Source organism: Bombina bombina, chromosome 8 (genome assembly GCF_027579735.1).
Source record: "Bombina bombina isolate aBomBom1 chromosome 8, aBomBom1.pri, whole genome shotgun sequence".
NCBI lineage: Eukaryota > Metazoa > Chordata > Amphibia > Anura > Bombinatoridae > Bombina > Bombina bombina.
In genome coordinates, this window is record NC_069506.1 from 192,520,481 (window position 1) to 192,538,966 (window position 18,486).

The 18,486-nt window shown below is 37.4% G+C and overlaps 1 protein-coding gene across 1 annotated transcript in view; it reads right to left on the minus strand.

Moving 5' to 3' along the window:
- The window catches only part of LOC128638691 (testicular acid phosphatase homolog), a 259,980-nt gene that overhangs the window by 55,959 nt on the left and 185,535 nt on the right, over positions 1-18,486 (minus strand). The window contains exon 6 of the mRNA XM_053690813.1: positions 16,554-16,649. Within this exon, the coding sequence (XP_053546788.1) occupies positions 16,554-16,649 (96 nt within the window). The remainder of the gene's footprint in view (positions 1-16,553; positions 16,650-18,486) is intronic.

Consider the following 18,486-nt stretch of genomic DNA (forward strand, 5'->3'; position numbering starts at 1 on the left):
CTATAACCCCAATAAAGAAAAAAAAAGAAAAAAAATGGTGAAAAATGTACTCAACCTCCTTTCTGTTGTGTGTCTCTGTGTGCCACACTGAGCATGGAGAAGAGAAAAGAGCAGCAAAGAATTGTCTGAGGATTTGAGAACATAAAATGTGGATAAGCATGGACAATCTCAAGGTTACAAGTCCATCTCCAGAGATCTTAATGTTCCTGTGTCCACTGTGCGCAACATTGTCAAGAAGTTTACATCCCATGGCACTGTAGCTAATCTCCCTGGACGTGAACAAAAGAGAAAAAATGATCAAAGATTGAAATGAAGGATTGTTTGAATTGTGGATAAAGAACCTTGATCAACTTCCAGACAAATTCGAGCTGACCTTCAGGCACAGGGTACAGATGTGTCAGGTCTTACTATATGTCGCCATCTGAATGAAAAGGGACGCTATGGTAGGAGACCCAGGAGGACCCCACTGCTGACCCAGAAACATAAAGTCAGATTGGAGTTTGCCAAAACTTACCCGAGGAAGCCAAAATCCTTTTTGTGAGAATGTGCTGTGGACAGACGAAACAAAATTACAGCTTTTTGATAAAGCCCATCATTCTACTATTTTCAGAAAAAGAAATGAGGCTTTTAAAGAAAAAGAATACAGTCCCTACAGTCAAACATGGTGGAGGTCCACTGATGTTTTGGGGTTGCTTTGCTGCATCAGGCACTGGATGTCTTGACTGTGTGCATGGCATTAAGAAATCTGAAGACTACCAAAGAATTCTGTGGTGCAATGAAGGGCCCAGTGTCAGAAAGTTGGGTCTCCGTCAGAGGTCATGGGTCTTACAGCAGGATAATGACCCAAAGCACACATCAAAATGCACCCAGAAATGGTTTAAGACAAAGTGCTGGAGAGTACTGAACTGGCCAGCAATGAGTCCAGATCTCAATCCCATAGAGCACCTGTGGAGAGATCTCAACACAGCAGTTGGAAAAATGAAGCCTTCCAATCTGAGAGACCTGGAGCAGTTGGTGAAAGAAGAGTGGTCCAAAATTCCAGTAGAGAGCTGTAAGAAACTCATTGATGGTTACAGGAAGCAATTGATTTCAGTTATTTTTTCCAAGGGGTGTGCTACCAAATATTAAATTGAGGGTGCCAATAATTTTGTCCACTCCATTTTTGGAGTTTTGCATAGAATAATTTTACCTTTTTTTCTCCACTTTTTTTGTGTCATACCAATACAAACAAAAGAAATAAACATGAGAATGCCTAAACATTTGTAATTGCAAAGCATATCATCAAAGCATGTTTACACAACCTATAATGTGCATTAATTAAATATAAAAATGGTTTCTGTTTTGTAATAGTTCAAACATTCTATATGTAAAGATAAACTAAAAAAGTTACACTTAATAAAAATCACAACAAAGCAGAAATGTGTAACAAATAAAAAATGTGATATATGTGAAATAAGTGAATAAAGGTGGACACTTATTTGGACACCTTTGTTCATTTATTTCACATATATCACATTTTTACTTGCTATATGTAACCTAAGTTTCACAGTACACTCAGCAGATTTCTTACAACTGATGATCTCATCACTGAAAGGGTAGCGAGACAGGTATGTGTAAAAAGGTTCACCTAAGCTGGTGGACATTGTTTAGAGCATTTGAATATCACAGTGAAGTTTCCCCACTAATACAGGTTAGGTTACACCCATTGAAAGCCTATGGGGCGATTTATCAAAGCTTCAACTGATAATACGATGGAATCCATTTGAATCTCACGTCATATTCTACGCAAATTGAATCCGCCGTAATTAACAAAGCATCAACATCGTCAAATGTTGAAATGTGTGACGTAATGTACGCTCCAGCGATCTCAATCCGAAGCAGATCGATGCTTGCATCATTCCAGATGTTTAGAATTCACAATCGACTTTATTTGACCCTCTTCCCAATTTAGCAAACATTGAACAGGTACACTCGCGTCTTTTCTGCCACAGCGCACCTATCATTCAAACCGCCACCCTTGAGGCTGCGAATGCCATTGAAATCAATGGGAGTCTGAAAGCCCAGAAAGGTTATGTTAGATGCTGCAAGAGAATGAAGCTTATTACATATTTATGTAAATTAGAAAGTTGATTACAATTGTATACTCTTTCTAAATCCCACAGACAACAAAGACGCATGTTTAGTATCTAAATAATATGTTAAATAATAATATTATAATCACATGTAATTTCAAGGGACAGATTCATTTCAAAAGTAGTTTTAATGACAGGTAATGTCTGTCTGGCAGCAGGACTAGTAGATATAGGGATACAAATGAAATAAATACATTACATACTATAGCTAACTTCGTTTTTTTAATCAATCTAATTTCACCATGTTTAATGCATGTAATACAAGTCCCACTGCATTTCGCACCAAATTTGACGCAATACTTTGCTCCAAATTGGACGCAATACCCCTAAACAACCCACAAACTAGTGAAATTTTCCACCACTTTTGATTGGGAAATGCATAATCACGTGATTTATGACATCAGCCAATCTGATTTAAATATACATTATATACTATCACTAACAAATCAAATTACTCGATACTTGTGTCATTGATCACTCATCAGAACTTGTGTCATTTGTTACATTGTGTATTATACTTTAAAAGTATGTATATGTGAAATTAGTATTAAAGTTAAACATTGATGATGCCATTAGGACACTGTAATATTTTTGACAATGATTTTAAAAATCGATTGATGTTTGATTCAATATTATCTTAAAATGATAGCTCAAAGGGATAGTCCATCTAACATTAAACTGTCATGAATCAGATACAGCAGAAATTAAAATCACCTTTTTACTGTCATGATATTTTCAGTGTTCTTCTTCCTTCTCTTGAATTTCATTTTCATTAAGAAATGTCATCTTATATGCCAGCCCATTTTTTAACACCTGTGTAGGAGTGGTGTTTAAAACTAGACTGCAATCAGGAAGGGTTACACAGGTGCAGAGAGAAAACTGGCCCAGCTCTTAAAATATCCATTGATTGCAAATAAATGCATATTATACCCTGATTACATGTTATATTTGCATGTTAGTCTCGCTCAGAATAATAATATATTTACACTATATACATATAGTGGTATAAATAAACACAGAGATATGAAAGACAACATTTTTTAGAACAACATAAAATTTAGGGACATGTAAATATGTTTGGAAACGTTTTTTAACATATATATATATATATATATATATATATATATATATACATATATACATACATATATATATATATATATATACATATATACATACATACATACAAGTATGTGCAAAGATATATGTACAAATTCCAGTATTAATAATCCTTTAAAAAAAAGGAAAAAAACATGACGTAGTCCTATCATGATTTCTAGAAATACAAACACACATTAATTTATGTGAAAATATCATATATCAGATTTTTTGTATAACAAATAAATAAATAAATGACATATTATTGTTTGTTCAAGTATAAATCTAGCTATTTCTTGGACATTAACAGATGAAAAATAAAAGATTAGCTTTAGAGAAATGTGCTTGTTCATGGACAGTAATGATATGGTATAAATAAAGTTGGAAAAACAGAATATCCGTGACATCGATGACTCTTATTTATCAACAGTCCGATGCTCATCGCTCTGTACTTGACGCATGTGTTTTTGACAGACTTTTTAATAAATAAGGGCATTGTATGTGGATTCGCGGCAGCATATTGACTCCAGCGAATGCACCAAGATTGACGCTTTAATAAATTGGCCCCAATATATTTGTTATGTATGCAATTGCCATTGTTAATAAAGAACAGAATAATCATAATAATAAACGTATATAAGTTGGGGGATTGTGGGAATGTTGTACATTTGTATTTGATGCATTATATCTATGTCTTATACTGTAAAATTGAATGTTATGTATTTTAACTAAATTTGTTATTTAAGGGACACAAAACCCAATTGTTTTCTTTCATGATTCAGATAGAGCATGCAATTTTAAGCAACTTTCTAATTTACTCCTATTTTTCGTTCTCTTGGTATCTTTATTTCAAAAAGCAGGAATGTAAGATTAGGAGCTGGCCCATTTTTTTGTTCAGCACCTGGGTAGCACTTGCTGATGTGGCTGAATTTTTTGATTCAGATAAAATTGCATACTCCATTAAAATTTACTCCATTTATCAATTTTTCTACGTTCTCTTGGTATCTTTTTTTGAAAAAGTAAGAATGTAAGCTTAGGAGCCAGCCCATTCTTGGTTCAGAAACTGGAAAGTGCTTGCTGATTGGTGTCTAAATGTAATAGGAGTAAATTAGAAAGTTGCTTAATTTTTTTTTATTTTAAAAACCCATTTTACATAGTGCAATGTCTAAAAAAAAAACACTATTATAAAATGAAATATCCAGAACTACTGTCTTCTATGTGATATGAATATCCTGTACATGAAGTACATACAATCTTGTTCCTAAAAAGAAAAGAAACCACCAAAAGTAAAAACCACTTTAACTTAAAGGGACACAAAACCCATTTTTTCTTCTTTCATGATTCAGATAGAGGATGCTGAATGTGTTTAGTTCTAATATTGTGATTGCACTGTACCAAAAATGCTCTATTTGAATAACACTTTTTATAAAGTGCACTTACAATATTAAAAGATAATGAGACAGTCTACTCCAAAACAATGTTTGTTTAAAAAGATAGATAATCCCTTTAATTACCCATTCCCCAGTTTTGCATAACCAACACTGTGATATTAATACATTTGTTTGCCTCTGTGATTAACTTGTATCTAAGCCTCTGAAGAAAAAAAAAAGGTTTTCTGATTCTAAATGTATCTATCTATCTATCTATCTAAACACATAGGCCTCTAGTTATCAACGCGTCTACTTTACCTGCCTTCGCCGGCCCAATACGCCTAAGCTCGCCTAACATCGCCACCGCGGACCTGAATACGTTCGGCAAAGTTATCAAAAAAGCTGTCAAAAAGCCGCGCACCAAGTACGGGGCGATGAGCAGCGGACTGTGATAGTTATCACTCATCCAATCTCGCTGCTCTTCGGCTTTCTGACAGCTTTATTGACAAGCTGTCACTAAGCACCCAAACTAACTACACTGTTCTACCCCCTATACCAGCGCCCCCGGAGCCCTCAGCAACTAAATAAAGTTAGTAACCCCTAAACCGCCGCTCCTAGACCCCGTCGCAACTCTTATAAATGTATTAACCCCTAAACCGCCGCTCCCGGACACCGCCGCCACCTACATTATACCTAGTAACCCCTATCCTGCCCCCCTATACCGCCGCCACCTATAACAAAGTTATTAACCCCTATCCTGCGGATCCCGGACCCTGCCGCACCTAAATAAATAGTTTAACCCCTAAACCGCCGTTCCCGGACCCCGCCGCAACCTATATTAAACTTATTAACCCCTAATCTGCCCCCCCTACACCGTCGCCACCTATAATACATTTATTAACCCCTATCCTGCCCCCCCTACACCGCCGCCACTGTAATAAAATTATTAACCCCTAAACCTAACCCTAACACCCCCCTAACTTAAATATTAATTAAATACATCTAAATAAATTTAACTCTTATTAAATTAATTATTCCTATTTAAAACTAAATACTTACCTTTAAAATAAACCCTAAGATAGCTACAATATAAATAATAATTATATTGTAGCTATCTTAGGATTTATTTTGATTTTACAGGCAACTTTCAATTTATTTTAACTAGGTACAATAGCTATTAAATAGTTATTAACAGGTAATAGAGCTGGTAACTTTTTAATGTAGAATAGGGTAGGGCATTTTTTATTTTGGGGGGCTTTGTTATTTTATTAGGGGGCTTAGATTAGGTGTAAGTAGCTTAAAATTGTTGTAATATTTTTGAAATGTTTGTAACTTATTTTTTTTATTTTTTGTAACTTAGCTTTTTTTATTTTTTGTACTTTAGTTAGTTTATTTAATTGTAGTTATTTGTAGTTAATTTATTTAATTAATTTTATGATAGTGTAGTGTTAGGTTTAATTGTAACTTAGGTTAGGATTTATTTTACAGGTAAATTTCTCTTTATTTGAACTAGATAGCTATTAAATAGTTAATAACTATTTAATAGCTATTGTACCTAGTTAAAATAAATTGAAAGTTGCCTGTAAAATAAAAATAAATCCTAAAATAGCTACAATATAATTATTATTTATATTGTAGCTATCTTAGGGTTTATTTTAAAGGTAAGTATTTAGTTATAAATAGGAATAATTAATTTAATAAGAGTTAAATTTATTTAGATGTATTTAATTAATATTTAAGTTAGGGGGGTGTTAGGGTTAGACTTAGGTTTAGGGGTTAATAATTTTATTACAGTGGCGGGGGGGCAGGATAGGGGTTAATAAATTTATTATAGGTGGCGACGGTGTAGGGGGGGCAGATTAGGGGTTAATAAATTTAATATAGGTTGCGGCGGGGTCCGGGAGCGGCGGTTTACGGGTTAAACTATTTATTTAGGTGCGGCAGGGTCCGGGATCCGCAGGATAGGGGTTAATAACTTTGTTATAGGTGGCGGCGGTATAGGGGGGCAGGATAGGGGTTACTAGGTATAATGTAGGTGGCGACGGTGTCCGGGAGCGGCGGTTTAGGGGTATACCGCCACCACCTATAATAAAGTTATTAACCCCTATCCTGCGGCTCCCGGACCCTGCCGCACCTAAATAAATAGTTTAACCCCTAAACCGCCGCTCCCGGACCCCGCCGCAACCTATATTAAACTTATTAACCCCTAATCTGCCCCCCCTACACCGTCGCCACCTATAATAAATTTATTAACCCCTATCCTGCCCCCCCTACACCGCCGCCACTGTAATAAAATTATTAACCCCTAAACCTAAGTCTAACCCTAACCCTAACACCGCCCTAACTTAAATATTAATTAAATACATCTAAATAAATTTAACTCTTATTAAATTAATTATTCCTATTTAAAACTAAATACTTACCTTTAAAATAAACCCTAAGATAGCTACAATATAAATAATAATTATATTGTAGCTATCTTAGGATTTATTTTTATTTTACAGGCAACTTTCAATTTATTTTAACTAGGTACAATAGCTATTAAATAGTTATTAACTATTTAATAGCTATCTAGTTCAAATAAAGAGACATTTACCTGTAAAATAAATCCTAACCTAAGTTACAATTAAACCTAACACTACACTATCATTAAATTAATTAAATAAATTAACTACAAATAACTACAATTAAATACAATTAAATAAACTAACTAAAGTACAAAAAATAAAAAAAGCTAAGTTACAAAAAATTAAAAAAAATAAGTTACAAACATTTAAAAAATATTACAACAATTTTAAGCTACTTACACCTAATCTAAGCCCCCTAATAAAATAACAAAGCCCCCCAAAATAAAAAAATGCCCTACTCTATTCTACATTAAAAAGTTACCAGCTCTATTACCTTACCAGCCCTTAAAAGGGCCTTTTGCGGGGCATGCCCCAAAGAATTCAGCTCTTTTGCCTGTAAAAATAAAATACAACCCCCCCCCAACATTAAAACCCACCACCCACATACCCCTAATCTAACCCAAACCCCCCTTAAATAAACCTAACACTACTCCCCTGAAGATCATCCTACCTTGAGCCGTCTTCAGCCAGCCGACCACCGATGGAACCGAAGAGGAGATCCGGAGCGGCAGAAGTCATCATCCAAGGGACGCTGAAGAAGTCTTCCATCCGATTGAAGTCTTCATCCAAGCAGCATCTTCAATCTTCATCCATCCGGGGCGGAGCGGATCCATCTTCAGACGCGCCGATGCGGAGCCATCCTCTTCTTCCCGACGACTAACGGCGAATGAAGGTTCCTTTAAGGGACGTCATCCAAGATGGCGTCCCTTGAATTCCAATTGGCTGATAGGATTCTATCAGCCAATCGGAATTAAGGTAGGAAAAATCTGATTGGCTGATTGAATCAGCCAATCAGATTGAAGTTCAATCCGATTGGCTGATCCAATCAGCCAATCAGATTGAGCTCGCATTCTATTGGCTGATCGGAACAGCCAATAGAATGCGAGCTCAATCTGATTGGCTGATTGGATCAGCCAATCAGATTGAACTTCATTCTGATTGGCTGATTCAATCAGCCAATCAGATTTTTCCTACCTTAATTTCGATTGGCTGATAGAATCCTATCACCCAATCGGAATTAAAGGGACGCCATCTTGGATGACGTCCCTTAAAGGAACCTTCATTCGTCGTTAGTCGTCGGGAAGAAGAGGATGGCTCCGCGTCGGCTCGTTTCTCAGCCTGATGAAACAGCCACTGGCTGAGAAACGCGTTGCCTGTGATTTTATTACTTTTATTAAAGTCATTTTTAACATTTGAACACTTGCTGTATATCTTCTTGTGGGATATATATATATTTGCCTTTTCCTGAGGAATATCTCCTTTTTGTCCACTGTGGGATCCATCTGTACCACTGAATCCACTTGGATGTCTGGCCACAAGTCTGTTGGGTGACTGAATTGACCCCTTCATGCCTCTATAGCATCACAAGAGGTGCTTTATCCATTGTGAGTATTATTCTTCTCTTTGTCTGCATCTATATCCTTGCACCTACAATACTAGGCCATATAGGCACCTGTGTCTCCTTTTTGTCTATACAGACATCAGCTCCTGTGCAGGAAGTTGGTCTTCTGGGTGACCGAATAGATCCCAGACTGCTTATCTAGCACTAATTGAGGTGCTCTACTAAATGTGAGTTCATTCATTACTTTAAGATCTTCCAGTTCCGGACCAAACAATATTGGGCCATGTGGCGCTTCTGTTTTTTCTCTCCATAGATTGCTGTTTCTGGATCCTGGCCTGGATCATCACAGATAGCTGCCTCCATCCTCTATAGAGACTTTTACTTTATTTACCACTTTATTTACCACTTTTGATTGCCTATTTTGTATTACATTGTTATTGGTTAACATTGTCTAAACACTGTATATTGTATGATATATAATTTGTATCACATTGTTATTGGTTAACACAGGTTAACACTGTATACATTTTTATGAGATATCACTATTTTATGATTTGTTAATATTCAGTTTAATAGTTAGACAATATATGATTATTGTCCATTTTTGACCATTAGTGTCTCCTCCACTCATATCTTTATCACTTCACTCAATACCACTCTGTTTGTTACCTCTCCATATTCACATTTAGGGCGCCCCCTCACTTTCATTTGTTTAAGATAGGTTGCGGCGGGGTCCGGGAGCAGTGGTTTAGGGGTTAAACTATTTATTTAGTTGCGGCGAGGTCCGGGATCCGCAGGATAGGGGTTAATAAATTTATTATAGGTGGCGGCAGTATAGGGGGGGGCAGGATAGGGGTTACTAGGTATAATGTAGGTGGCGGCGAGGTCCGGGAGCGGCGGTTTAGGGGTTAACATATTTATTATAGTGGCGGTGGGCTCCAGGAGCGGCGGTTTAGGGGTTAATCAGTTTATTAGCGTGGCGGTGGGCTCCGGGAGCGGGGGTTTAGGGGGTAATACATTTATTTAGTTGCGGCGGTGTAGGGGGGGCAGATTAGGGGTGTTTAGACTCGGGGTACATGTTAGGGTGTTAGGTGTAGACAGCTCCCATAGGAATCAATGGGATGTCTGGCAGCAGCGAACATGAACTTTCGCTATGGTCAGACTCCCATTGATTCCTATGGGATCCGCTGCCTCTAGGGCGGCGGTTTGAAAACCAGGTACGCTGGGCCGGAAAAGTGCCGAGCGTACCTGCTAGTTTTTTGATAACTAGCAAAAGTAGTCAGATAGTGCCGAACTTGTGTGCGGAACATCTGGAGTGACGTAAGAATCGATCTGTGTCGGACTGAGTCCGGCGGATCGAAGCTTACGTCACTAAATTCTACTTTTGCCGATGTCTAGGGCTTGATAACTAGGGCGAATCAGCCTCGCCACAAATACGCTGCGGAATTCCAGCGTATTTGAGGTTGACGGCTTGATAACTAGAGGCCATAGTGTTTAGATAGATAAATAGATAGATCAGTTCACCTTATACATTCCACTGTTAAGTAATTCTGGTGCATATGATTAACACAGCAATGTTGAGGTGGTAGAGACAATCTACCCCGAAATCACTTGTTCAATGTAATTAACAGACCCTGTTCTCACACACTTGGTTATATGCATCTGCCTGTTACTATCAAGCTAATCTATCATTTATTTACTGTTTAATGTCCCTTTAAAGGGAAATGAAATACATTTTTTCCTTTCAGGATTGACAAGATACATATAGAATACAATTTTAAACAACTTTCCAAGTTATTTCTATTACATTTGCTTCATTCCTTTGCTGAAGGAGCAGCAATGCACTACTGAAGACATCTAATCAGCCAATCACAAGAGATAACATAATTTATGTAAGAACTTACCTGATAAATTCATTTCTTTCATATTAGCAAGAGTCCATGAGCTAGTGACGTATGGGATATACATTCCTACCAGGAGGGGCAAAGTTTCCCAAACCTCAAAATGCCTATAAATACACCCCTCACCACACCCACAAATCAGTTTAATGAATAGCCAAGAAGTGGGGTGATAAGAAAAAAGTGCGAAAGCATATAAAATAAGGAATTGGAATAATTGTGCTTTATACAAAAAAATCATAACCACCACAAAAAGGGTGGGCCTCATGGACTCTTGCTAATATGAAAGAAATGAATTTATCAGGTAAGTTCTTACATAAATTATGTTTTCTTTCATGTAATTAGCAAGACTCCATGAGCTAGTGACGTATGGGATAATGACTACCCAAGATGTGGATCTTTCCACGCAAGAGTCACTAGAGAGGGAGGGATAAAATAAAGACAGCCAATTCCTGCTGAAAATAATCCACACCCAAAATAAAGTTTAATGAAAACATAAGCAGAAGATTCAAACTGAAACCGCTGCCTGAAGTACTTTTCTACCAAAAACTGCTTCAGAAGAAGAAAACACATCAAAATGGTAGAATTTAGTAAAAGTATGCAAAGAGGACCAAGTTGCTGCTTTGCAAATCTGATCAACCGAAGCTTCATTCCTAAACGCCCAGGAAGTAGAAACTGACCTAGTAGAATGAGCTGTAATCCTTTGAGGCGGAGTTTTACCCGACTCGACATAGGCATGATGAATTAAAGATTTCAACCAAGATGCCAAAGAAATGGCAGAAGCTTTCTGGCCTTTTCTAGAACCGGAAAAGATAACAAATAGACTAGAAGTCTTTCGGAAAGACTTAGTAGCTTCAACATAATATTTCAAAGCTCTAACAACATCCAAAGAATGCAACGATTTCTCCTTAGAATTCTTAGGATTAGGACATAATGAAGGAACCACAATTTCTCTACTAATGTTGTTGGAATTCACAACCTTAGGTAAAAATTCAAAAGAAGTTCGCAACACCGCCTTATCCTGATGAAAAATCAGAAAAGGAGACTCACAAGAAAGAGCAGATAATTCAGAGACTCTTCTGGCAGAAGAGATCGCCAAAAGGAACAAAACTTTCCAAGAAAGTAATTTAATGTCCAATGAATGCATAGGTTCAAACGGAGGAGCTTGAAGAGCCCCCAGAACCAAATTCAAACTCCAAGGAGGAGAAATTGACTTAATGACAGGTTTTATACGAACCAAAGCTTGTACAAAACAATGAATATCAGGAAGATTAGCAATCTTTCTGTGAAAAAGAACAGAAAGAGCAGAGATTTGTCCTTTCAAGGAACTTGCGGACAAACCTTTATCTAAACCATCCTGAAGAAACTGTAAAATTCTCGGTATTCTAAAAGAATGCCAAAAAAAAATGATGAGAAAGACACCAAGAAATATAAGTCTTCCAGACTCTATAATATATCTCTCTAGATACAGATTTACGAGCCTGTAACATAGTATTAATCACAGAGTCAGAGAAACCTCTTTGACCAAGAATCAAGCGTTCAATCTCCATACCTTTAAATTTAAGGATTTGAGATCCTGATGGAAAAAAGGACCTTGCGACAGAAGGTCTGGTCTTAACGGAAGAGTCCACGGTTGGCAAGAGGCCATCCGGACAAGATCCGCATACCAAAACCTGTGAGCCCATGCCGGAGCTACCAGCAGAACAAACGAGCATTCCTTCAGAATCTTGGAGATTACTCTTGGAAGAAGAACTAGAGGCGGAAAGATATAGGCAGGATGATACTTCCAAGGAAGTGATAATGCATTCACTGCCTCCGCCTGAGGATCCCGGGATCTGGACAGATACCTGGGAAGTTTCTTGTTTAGATGAGACGCCATCAGATCTATTTCTGGAAGTTCCCACATTTGAACAATCTGAAGAAATACCTCTGGGTGAAGAGACCATTCGCCCGGATGCAACGTTTGGTGACTGAGATAATCCGCTTCCCAATTGTCTATACCTGGGATATGAACCGCAGAGATTAGACAGGAGCTGGATTCCGCCCAAACCAGAATTCGAGATACTTCTTTCATAGCCAGAGGACTGTGAGTCCCTCCTTGATGATTGATGTATGCCACAGTTGTGACATTGTCTGTCTGAAAACAAATGAATGATTCTCTCTTCAGAAGAGGCCAAGACTGAAGAGCTCTGAAAATTGCGAGTTCCAAAATATTGATCGGTAATCTCACCTCCTGAGATTCCCAAACTCCTTGTGCCGTCAGAGATCCCCACACAGCTCCCCAACCTGTAAGACTTGCATCTGTTGAAATTACAGTCCAGGTCGGAAGAACAAAAGAAGCCCCCTGAATTAAACGATGGTGATCTGTCCACCACGTCAGAGAGTGTCGTACAATCGGTTTTAAAGATATTAATTGAGATATCTTTGTGTAATCCCTGCACCATTGATTCAGCATACAGAGCTGAAGAGGTCGCATGTGAAAACGAGCAAAGGGGATCGCGTCCGATGCAGCAGTCATAAGACCTAGAATTTCCATGCATAAGGCTACCGAAGGGAATGATTGTGACTGAAGGTTTCGACAAGCTGAAATCAATTTTAGACGTCTCTTGTCTGTCAAAGACAGAGTCATGGACACTGAATCTATCTGGAAACCCAGAAAGGTTACCCTTGTCTGAGGAATCAATGAACTTTTTAGTGAATTGATCCTCCAACCATGATCTTGAAGAAACAACACAAGTCGATTCGTATGAGATTCTGCTAAATGTAAAGACTGAGCAAGTACTAAGATATCGTCCAAATAAGGAAATACCACAATACCCTGTTCTCTGATTACAGACAGAAGGGCACCGAGAACCTTTGTAAAAATTCTTGGAGCTGTAGCTAGGCCAAACGGCAGAGCCACAAACTGGTAATGCTTGTCCAGGAAAGAGAATCTCAGGAACTGATAGTGATCTGGATGAATTGGAATATGCAGATATGCATCCTGTAAATCTATTGTGGACATATAATGCCCTTGCTGAACAAAAGGCAAGATAGTCCTTACAGTTACCATTTTGAATGTTGGTATCCTTACATAACGATTCAATATTTTTAGATCCAGAACTGGTCTGAAGGAATTCTCCTTCTTTGGTACAATGAAGAGATTCGAATAAAACCCCAGCCCCTGTTCCAGAACTGGAACTGGCATAATTACTCCAGCCAACTCTAGATCTGAAACACAATTCAGAAATGCTTGAGCTTTCACTGGATTTACTGGGACACGGGAAAGAAAAAATCTCTTTGCAGGAGGTCTTATCTTGAAACCAATTCTGTACCCTTCTGAAACGATGTTCTGAATCCAAAGATTGTGAACAGAATTGATCCAAATTTCTTTGAAAAAACGTAACCTGCCCCCTACCAGCTGAGCTGGAATGAGGGCCGCACCTTCATGTGGACTTAGAAGCTGGCTTTGCTTTTCTAGAAGGCTTAGATTTATTCCAGACTGGAGATGGTTTCCAAACTGAAACTGCTCCTGAGGATGAAGGATCAGGCTTTTGTTCTTTGTTGAAACGAAAGGAACGAAAACGATTATTAGCCCTGTTTTTACCCTTAGATTTTTTATCCTGTGGTAAAAAAGTTCCTTTCCCACCAGTAACAGTTGAGATAATAGAATCCAACTGAGAACCAAATAATTTGTTACCCTGGAAAGAAAGGGAAAGTAGAGTCGATTTAGAAGACATATCAGCATTCCAAGTTTTAAGCCATAAAGCTCTTCTAGCTAAAATAGCTAGATACATAAACCTGACATCAACTCTGATAATATCAAAAATGGCATCACAGATAAAATTATTAGCATGTTGAAGAAGAAGAATAATATTATGAGAATCATGATCTGTTACTTGTTGCGCTAAAGTTTCCAACCAAAAAGTTGAAGCTGCAGCAACATCAGCCAATGATATAGCAGGTCTAAGAAGATTACCTGAACACAGATAAGCTTTTCTTAGAAAGGATTCAATTTTCCTATCTAAAGGATCCTTAAACGAAGTACCATCTGCTGTAGGAATAGTAGTACGTTTAGCAAGGGTAGAAATAGCCCCATCAACTTTAGGGATTTTGTCCCAAAATTCTAATCTGTCAGACGGCACAGGATATAATTGCTTAAAACGTTTAGAAGGAGTAAATGAATTACCCAAATTATTCCATTCTCTGGAAATTACTTCAGAAATAGCACCAGGAACAGGAAAAACTTCTGGAATAACCACAGGAGATTTAAAGACCTTATCTAAACGTTTAGATTTAGTATCAAGAGGACCAGAATCCTCAATTTCTAAAGCAATTAGTACTTCTTTAAGTAAAGAATGAATAAATTCCATTTTAAATAAATATGAAGATTTATCAGCATCAACCTCTGAGACAGAATCCTCTGAACCAGAAGAGTCATTAGAATCAGAATGATGATGTTCATTTAAAAATTCATCTGTATAAAGAGAAGTTTTAAAAGATTTTTTATGTTTACTAGAAGGAGGAATAACAGACATAGCCTTCTTGATGGATTCAGAAACAAAATCTCTTATGTTATCAGGAACACTCTGAACATTAGATGTTGATGGAACTGCAACAGGTAATGGTACTTTACTAAAGGAAATATTATCTGCATTAACAAGTTTGTCATGACAATTAATACAAACAACAGCTGGAGGAACAGCTACCAAAAGTTTACAGCAGATACACTTAGCTTTGGTAGTTCCAGCACCAGACAGCGATTTTCCTGAAGTATCTTCTGACTCAGATGCAACGTGAGACATCTTGCAATATGTAAGAGAAAAAACAACATATAAAGCAAAATTGATCAAATTCCTTAAATGACAGTTTCAGGAATGGGAAAAATGCCAAGGAACAAGCTTCTAGCAACCAGAAGCAATGAAAAATGAGACTTAAATAATGTGGAGACAAAAGCGACGCCCATATTTTTTTAGCGCCAAATAAGACGCCCACATTATTTGGCGCCTAAATGCTTTTGGCGCCAAAAATGACGCCACATCCGGAACGGCGACATTTTTGGCGCAAAAGAACGTAAAAAAATGACGCAACTTCCGGCGACACGTATGACGCCGGAAACAGAAAAGATTTTTTGCGCCAAAAAAGTCAGCGCCAAGAATGACGCAATAAAATGAAGCATTTTCAGCCCCCGCGAGCCTAACAGCCCACAGGGAAAAAAAGTCAAAATTTTTTAAGGTAAGAAAAATGATTGATCCAAATGCATTATCCCAAATATGAAACTGACTGTCTGAAAATAAGGAATGTTGAACATCCTGAGTCAAGGCAAATAAATGTTTGAATACATATATTTAGAACTTTATACAAAAGTGCCCAACCATAGCTTAGAATGTCACAGAAAATAAGACTTACTTACCCCAGGACACTCATCTACATGTTTGTAGAAAGCCAAACCAGTACTGAAACGAAAATCAGCAGAGGTAATGGTATATATATAAGAGTATATCGTCGATCTGAAAAGGGAGGTAAGAGATGAATCTCTATGACCGATAACAGAGAACCTATGAAATAGACCCCGTAGAAGGAGATCATTGAATTCAAACAGGCAATACTCTCCTCACATCCCTCTGACATTCACTGCACGCTGAGAGGAAAACCGGGCTCCAACCTGCTGCGGAGCGCATATCAACGTAGAATCTAGCACAAACTTACTTCACCACCTCCATAGGAGGCAAAGTTTGTAAAAACTGATTTGTGGGTGTGGTGAGGGGTGTATTTATAGGCATTTTGAGGTTTGGGAAACTTTGCCCCTCCTGGTAGGAATGTATATCCCATACGTCACTAGCTCATGGACTCTTGCTAATTACATGAAAGAAATATGTGTGCAGGCACCAATCACCAGATAGCTCCCACTAGTGTAGGATATGTACGGTACATATTTTTTTAACAATGGATACCAAGAGAACAAAGTACATTTGAAAATAGATGTGAATTTAAAATGACATGCTCTATCTGAATCATTAAAGTTTAATCTTGACTTTCTTATCCCTTTAATTTGTTATAAATTTCAGATGGCTTTTGTTTTCTCTCTCTCCTATAACTTTTCTTACCTGACAGAAGAGTGTGTCATAGACCTTCCACATACGGCGTGGGAGAGAGTACTCTGCACCATAACCTGTGTGATTTGCAATACGTGGGATGAATTCCTGCAGGTAACAAATTATTAAAAAGAGAGAATAAATATCTGATGTTCTCTGTAGAGAAGTCTCGCACATGCCTTTTAAGCTAAGTAAAGCGCGTCCTACATCCTATAGTCCGCATTTAAATTATGAAATGTCATGACAATACAAAGATCTAAAGGCTTGAAAACCTGTTTCTTTTTTTTAGCAAAATGAGTTTTTGAAAAATATCGTCATTATAACATTATCATACTTTCAAAGGGATGTAAAACCGCAAACAGGAAATACTATAATGTTATTTGCATATAACTATGTGTTTACCCCTGAAAAGGGTTTAAACGCATGGTTAAAGTCAGCCCCAGAGTGGCAATGCAAGGGTTAAAAGATAAATTTAAAAAAATGTTACGATGAATTAAAAAGGAACATAAAGGTGCAAAAAGAAAATGCCCTTATGTGTTACAACATTTTATCATTGCTTTAATGGTTGGATATAACTATAGCCTTAATCACAGTCTATCGGCTGCAGCTTTTTTGGCTCTTTTCCTAGCCAAAATGCTACTCTTTTCAAGTTGACGCAACCGCAATAGTGCATTTTCAGCTCTTTCCCGCACTCACAAACGTAGTTTCGGATCCTTGATAAAAGACCTATTTCTCCTATGGGGCAGAAAAGTTCTTGGCAATCACAATCCATTTTCAAGTCACTTTTTTTTCTTTCTTTTTTTAAATATTTTTATTGAAAATATGCAGAAATTGTACATACTTTTTATATTATACAGAACATCAATAAAACAAAAGTTGACATATGTTTTGTCTTGAATAAATCAATTAAAACAGGTTTATGAAAACGATAAGGTTTAACAGAGTTGCATCTTTATAGATCAATAAAACAAAAATACATTTTATAACCTTTGGTTCTGTGAGTTGTTCATTGTATCTTGATAGGACATTTCAATAGGTAGTGCGTTGTGTGCAGCATTGAAAGGTCTTAGAATTTTTGGGTTATGTAGGATTCCCAAAGATTAATTGCTATATACATGTGTGCCTTTACGTTTGATTTGTATGGAATAGCACTCTTCTAAATTTAAGACCGTATTACATTGGTCTATCCATGGTGCTAAATTGGGGTTTGTGGTTGTTTTCCAGCATCTAGCTATCAATGTTTTTGTGCTATTGATTAAGCTTAGTTTGACAAGTGGTTAGTTTTTTTAGGAGTTAAGTTGAATAACCATGTAAGTGCTCTATCATTGATTAAGGGGCCTAATATTTTTGATGTTTCCTTAAAGGGACACTTAATACCTGCTTAAAATTTTTTAAAACTGTTTCTGAGGAATAAAAATAAACTAATACACTGTTCTCAATGCTGTATATTCATCTTACTGCAAGCTCTCCAAGAAGACTCTTCATATTTTCTATGCTTATCCAAAGCTTGTATTTTCCTGTCTATGGTGCCATCTTGTAACGTGCGTTCCACACAGGCACTGCAGTCACATGACATGTGTGCACGGCAGCTTCTTCTCTCACTGATGTAACTTATTGAAGGCAGCCAAATCGTCAATGCTCATTCACTGTAATGCATTGCAGTATACGAGGACAACGTTTCATTTTATACAGTATGTGTAATACAGTAATTGCTTATTATTTTATAAAACACGTTATGTACCATGAACAGATCTCCACAGTCTTTATGTTTCACTCACTGTTTATAACTGAAAGAAGCAATCACCAGCCTGATGTTCAGTGGCAGAGGGGAGGAGGGAATAGGGAGGAGGGAAGGGGAGAGAGTCTAGCATATACTGCAATGCATTACAGTGAATGAGCATTGACGATTTGGCTGCCTTCAATAAGTTACATCAGTGAGAGAAGA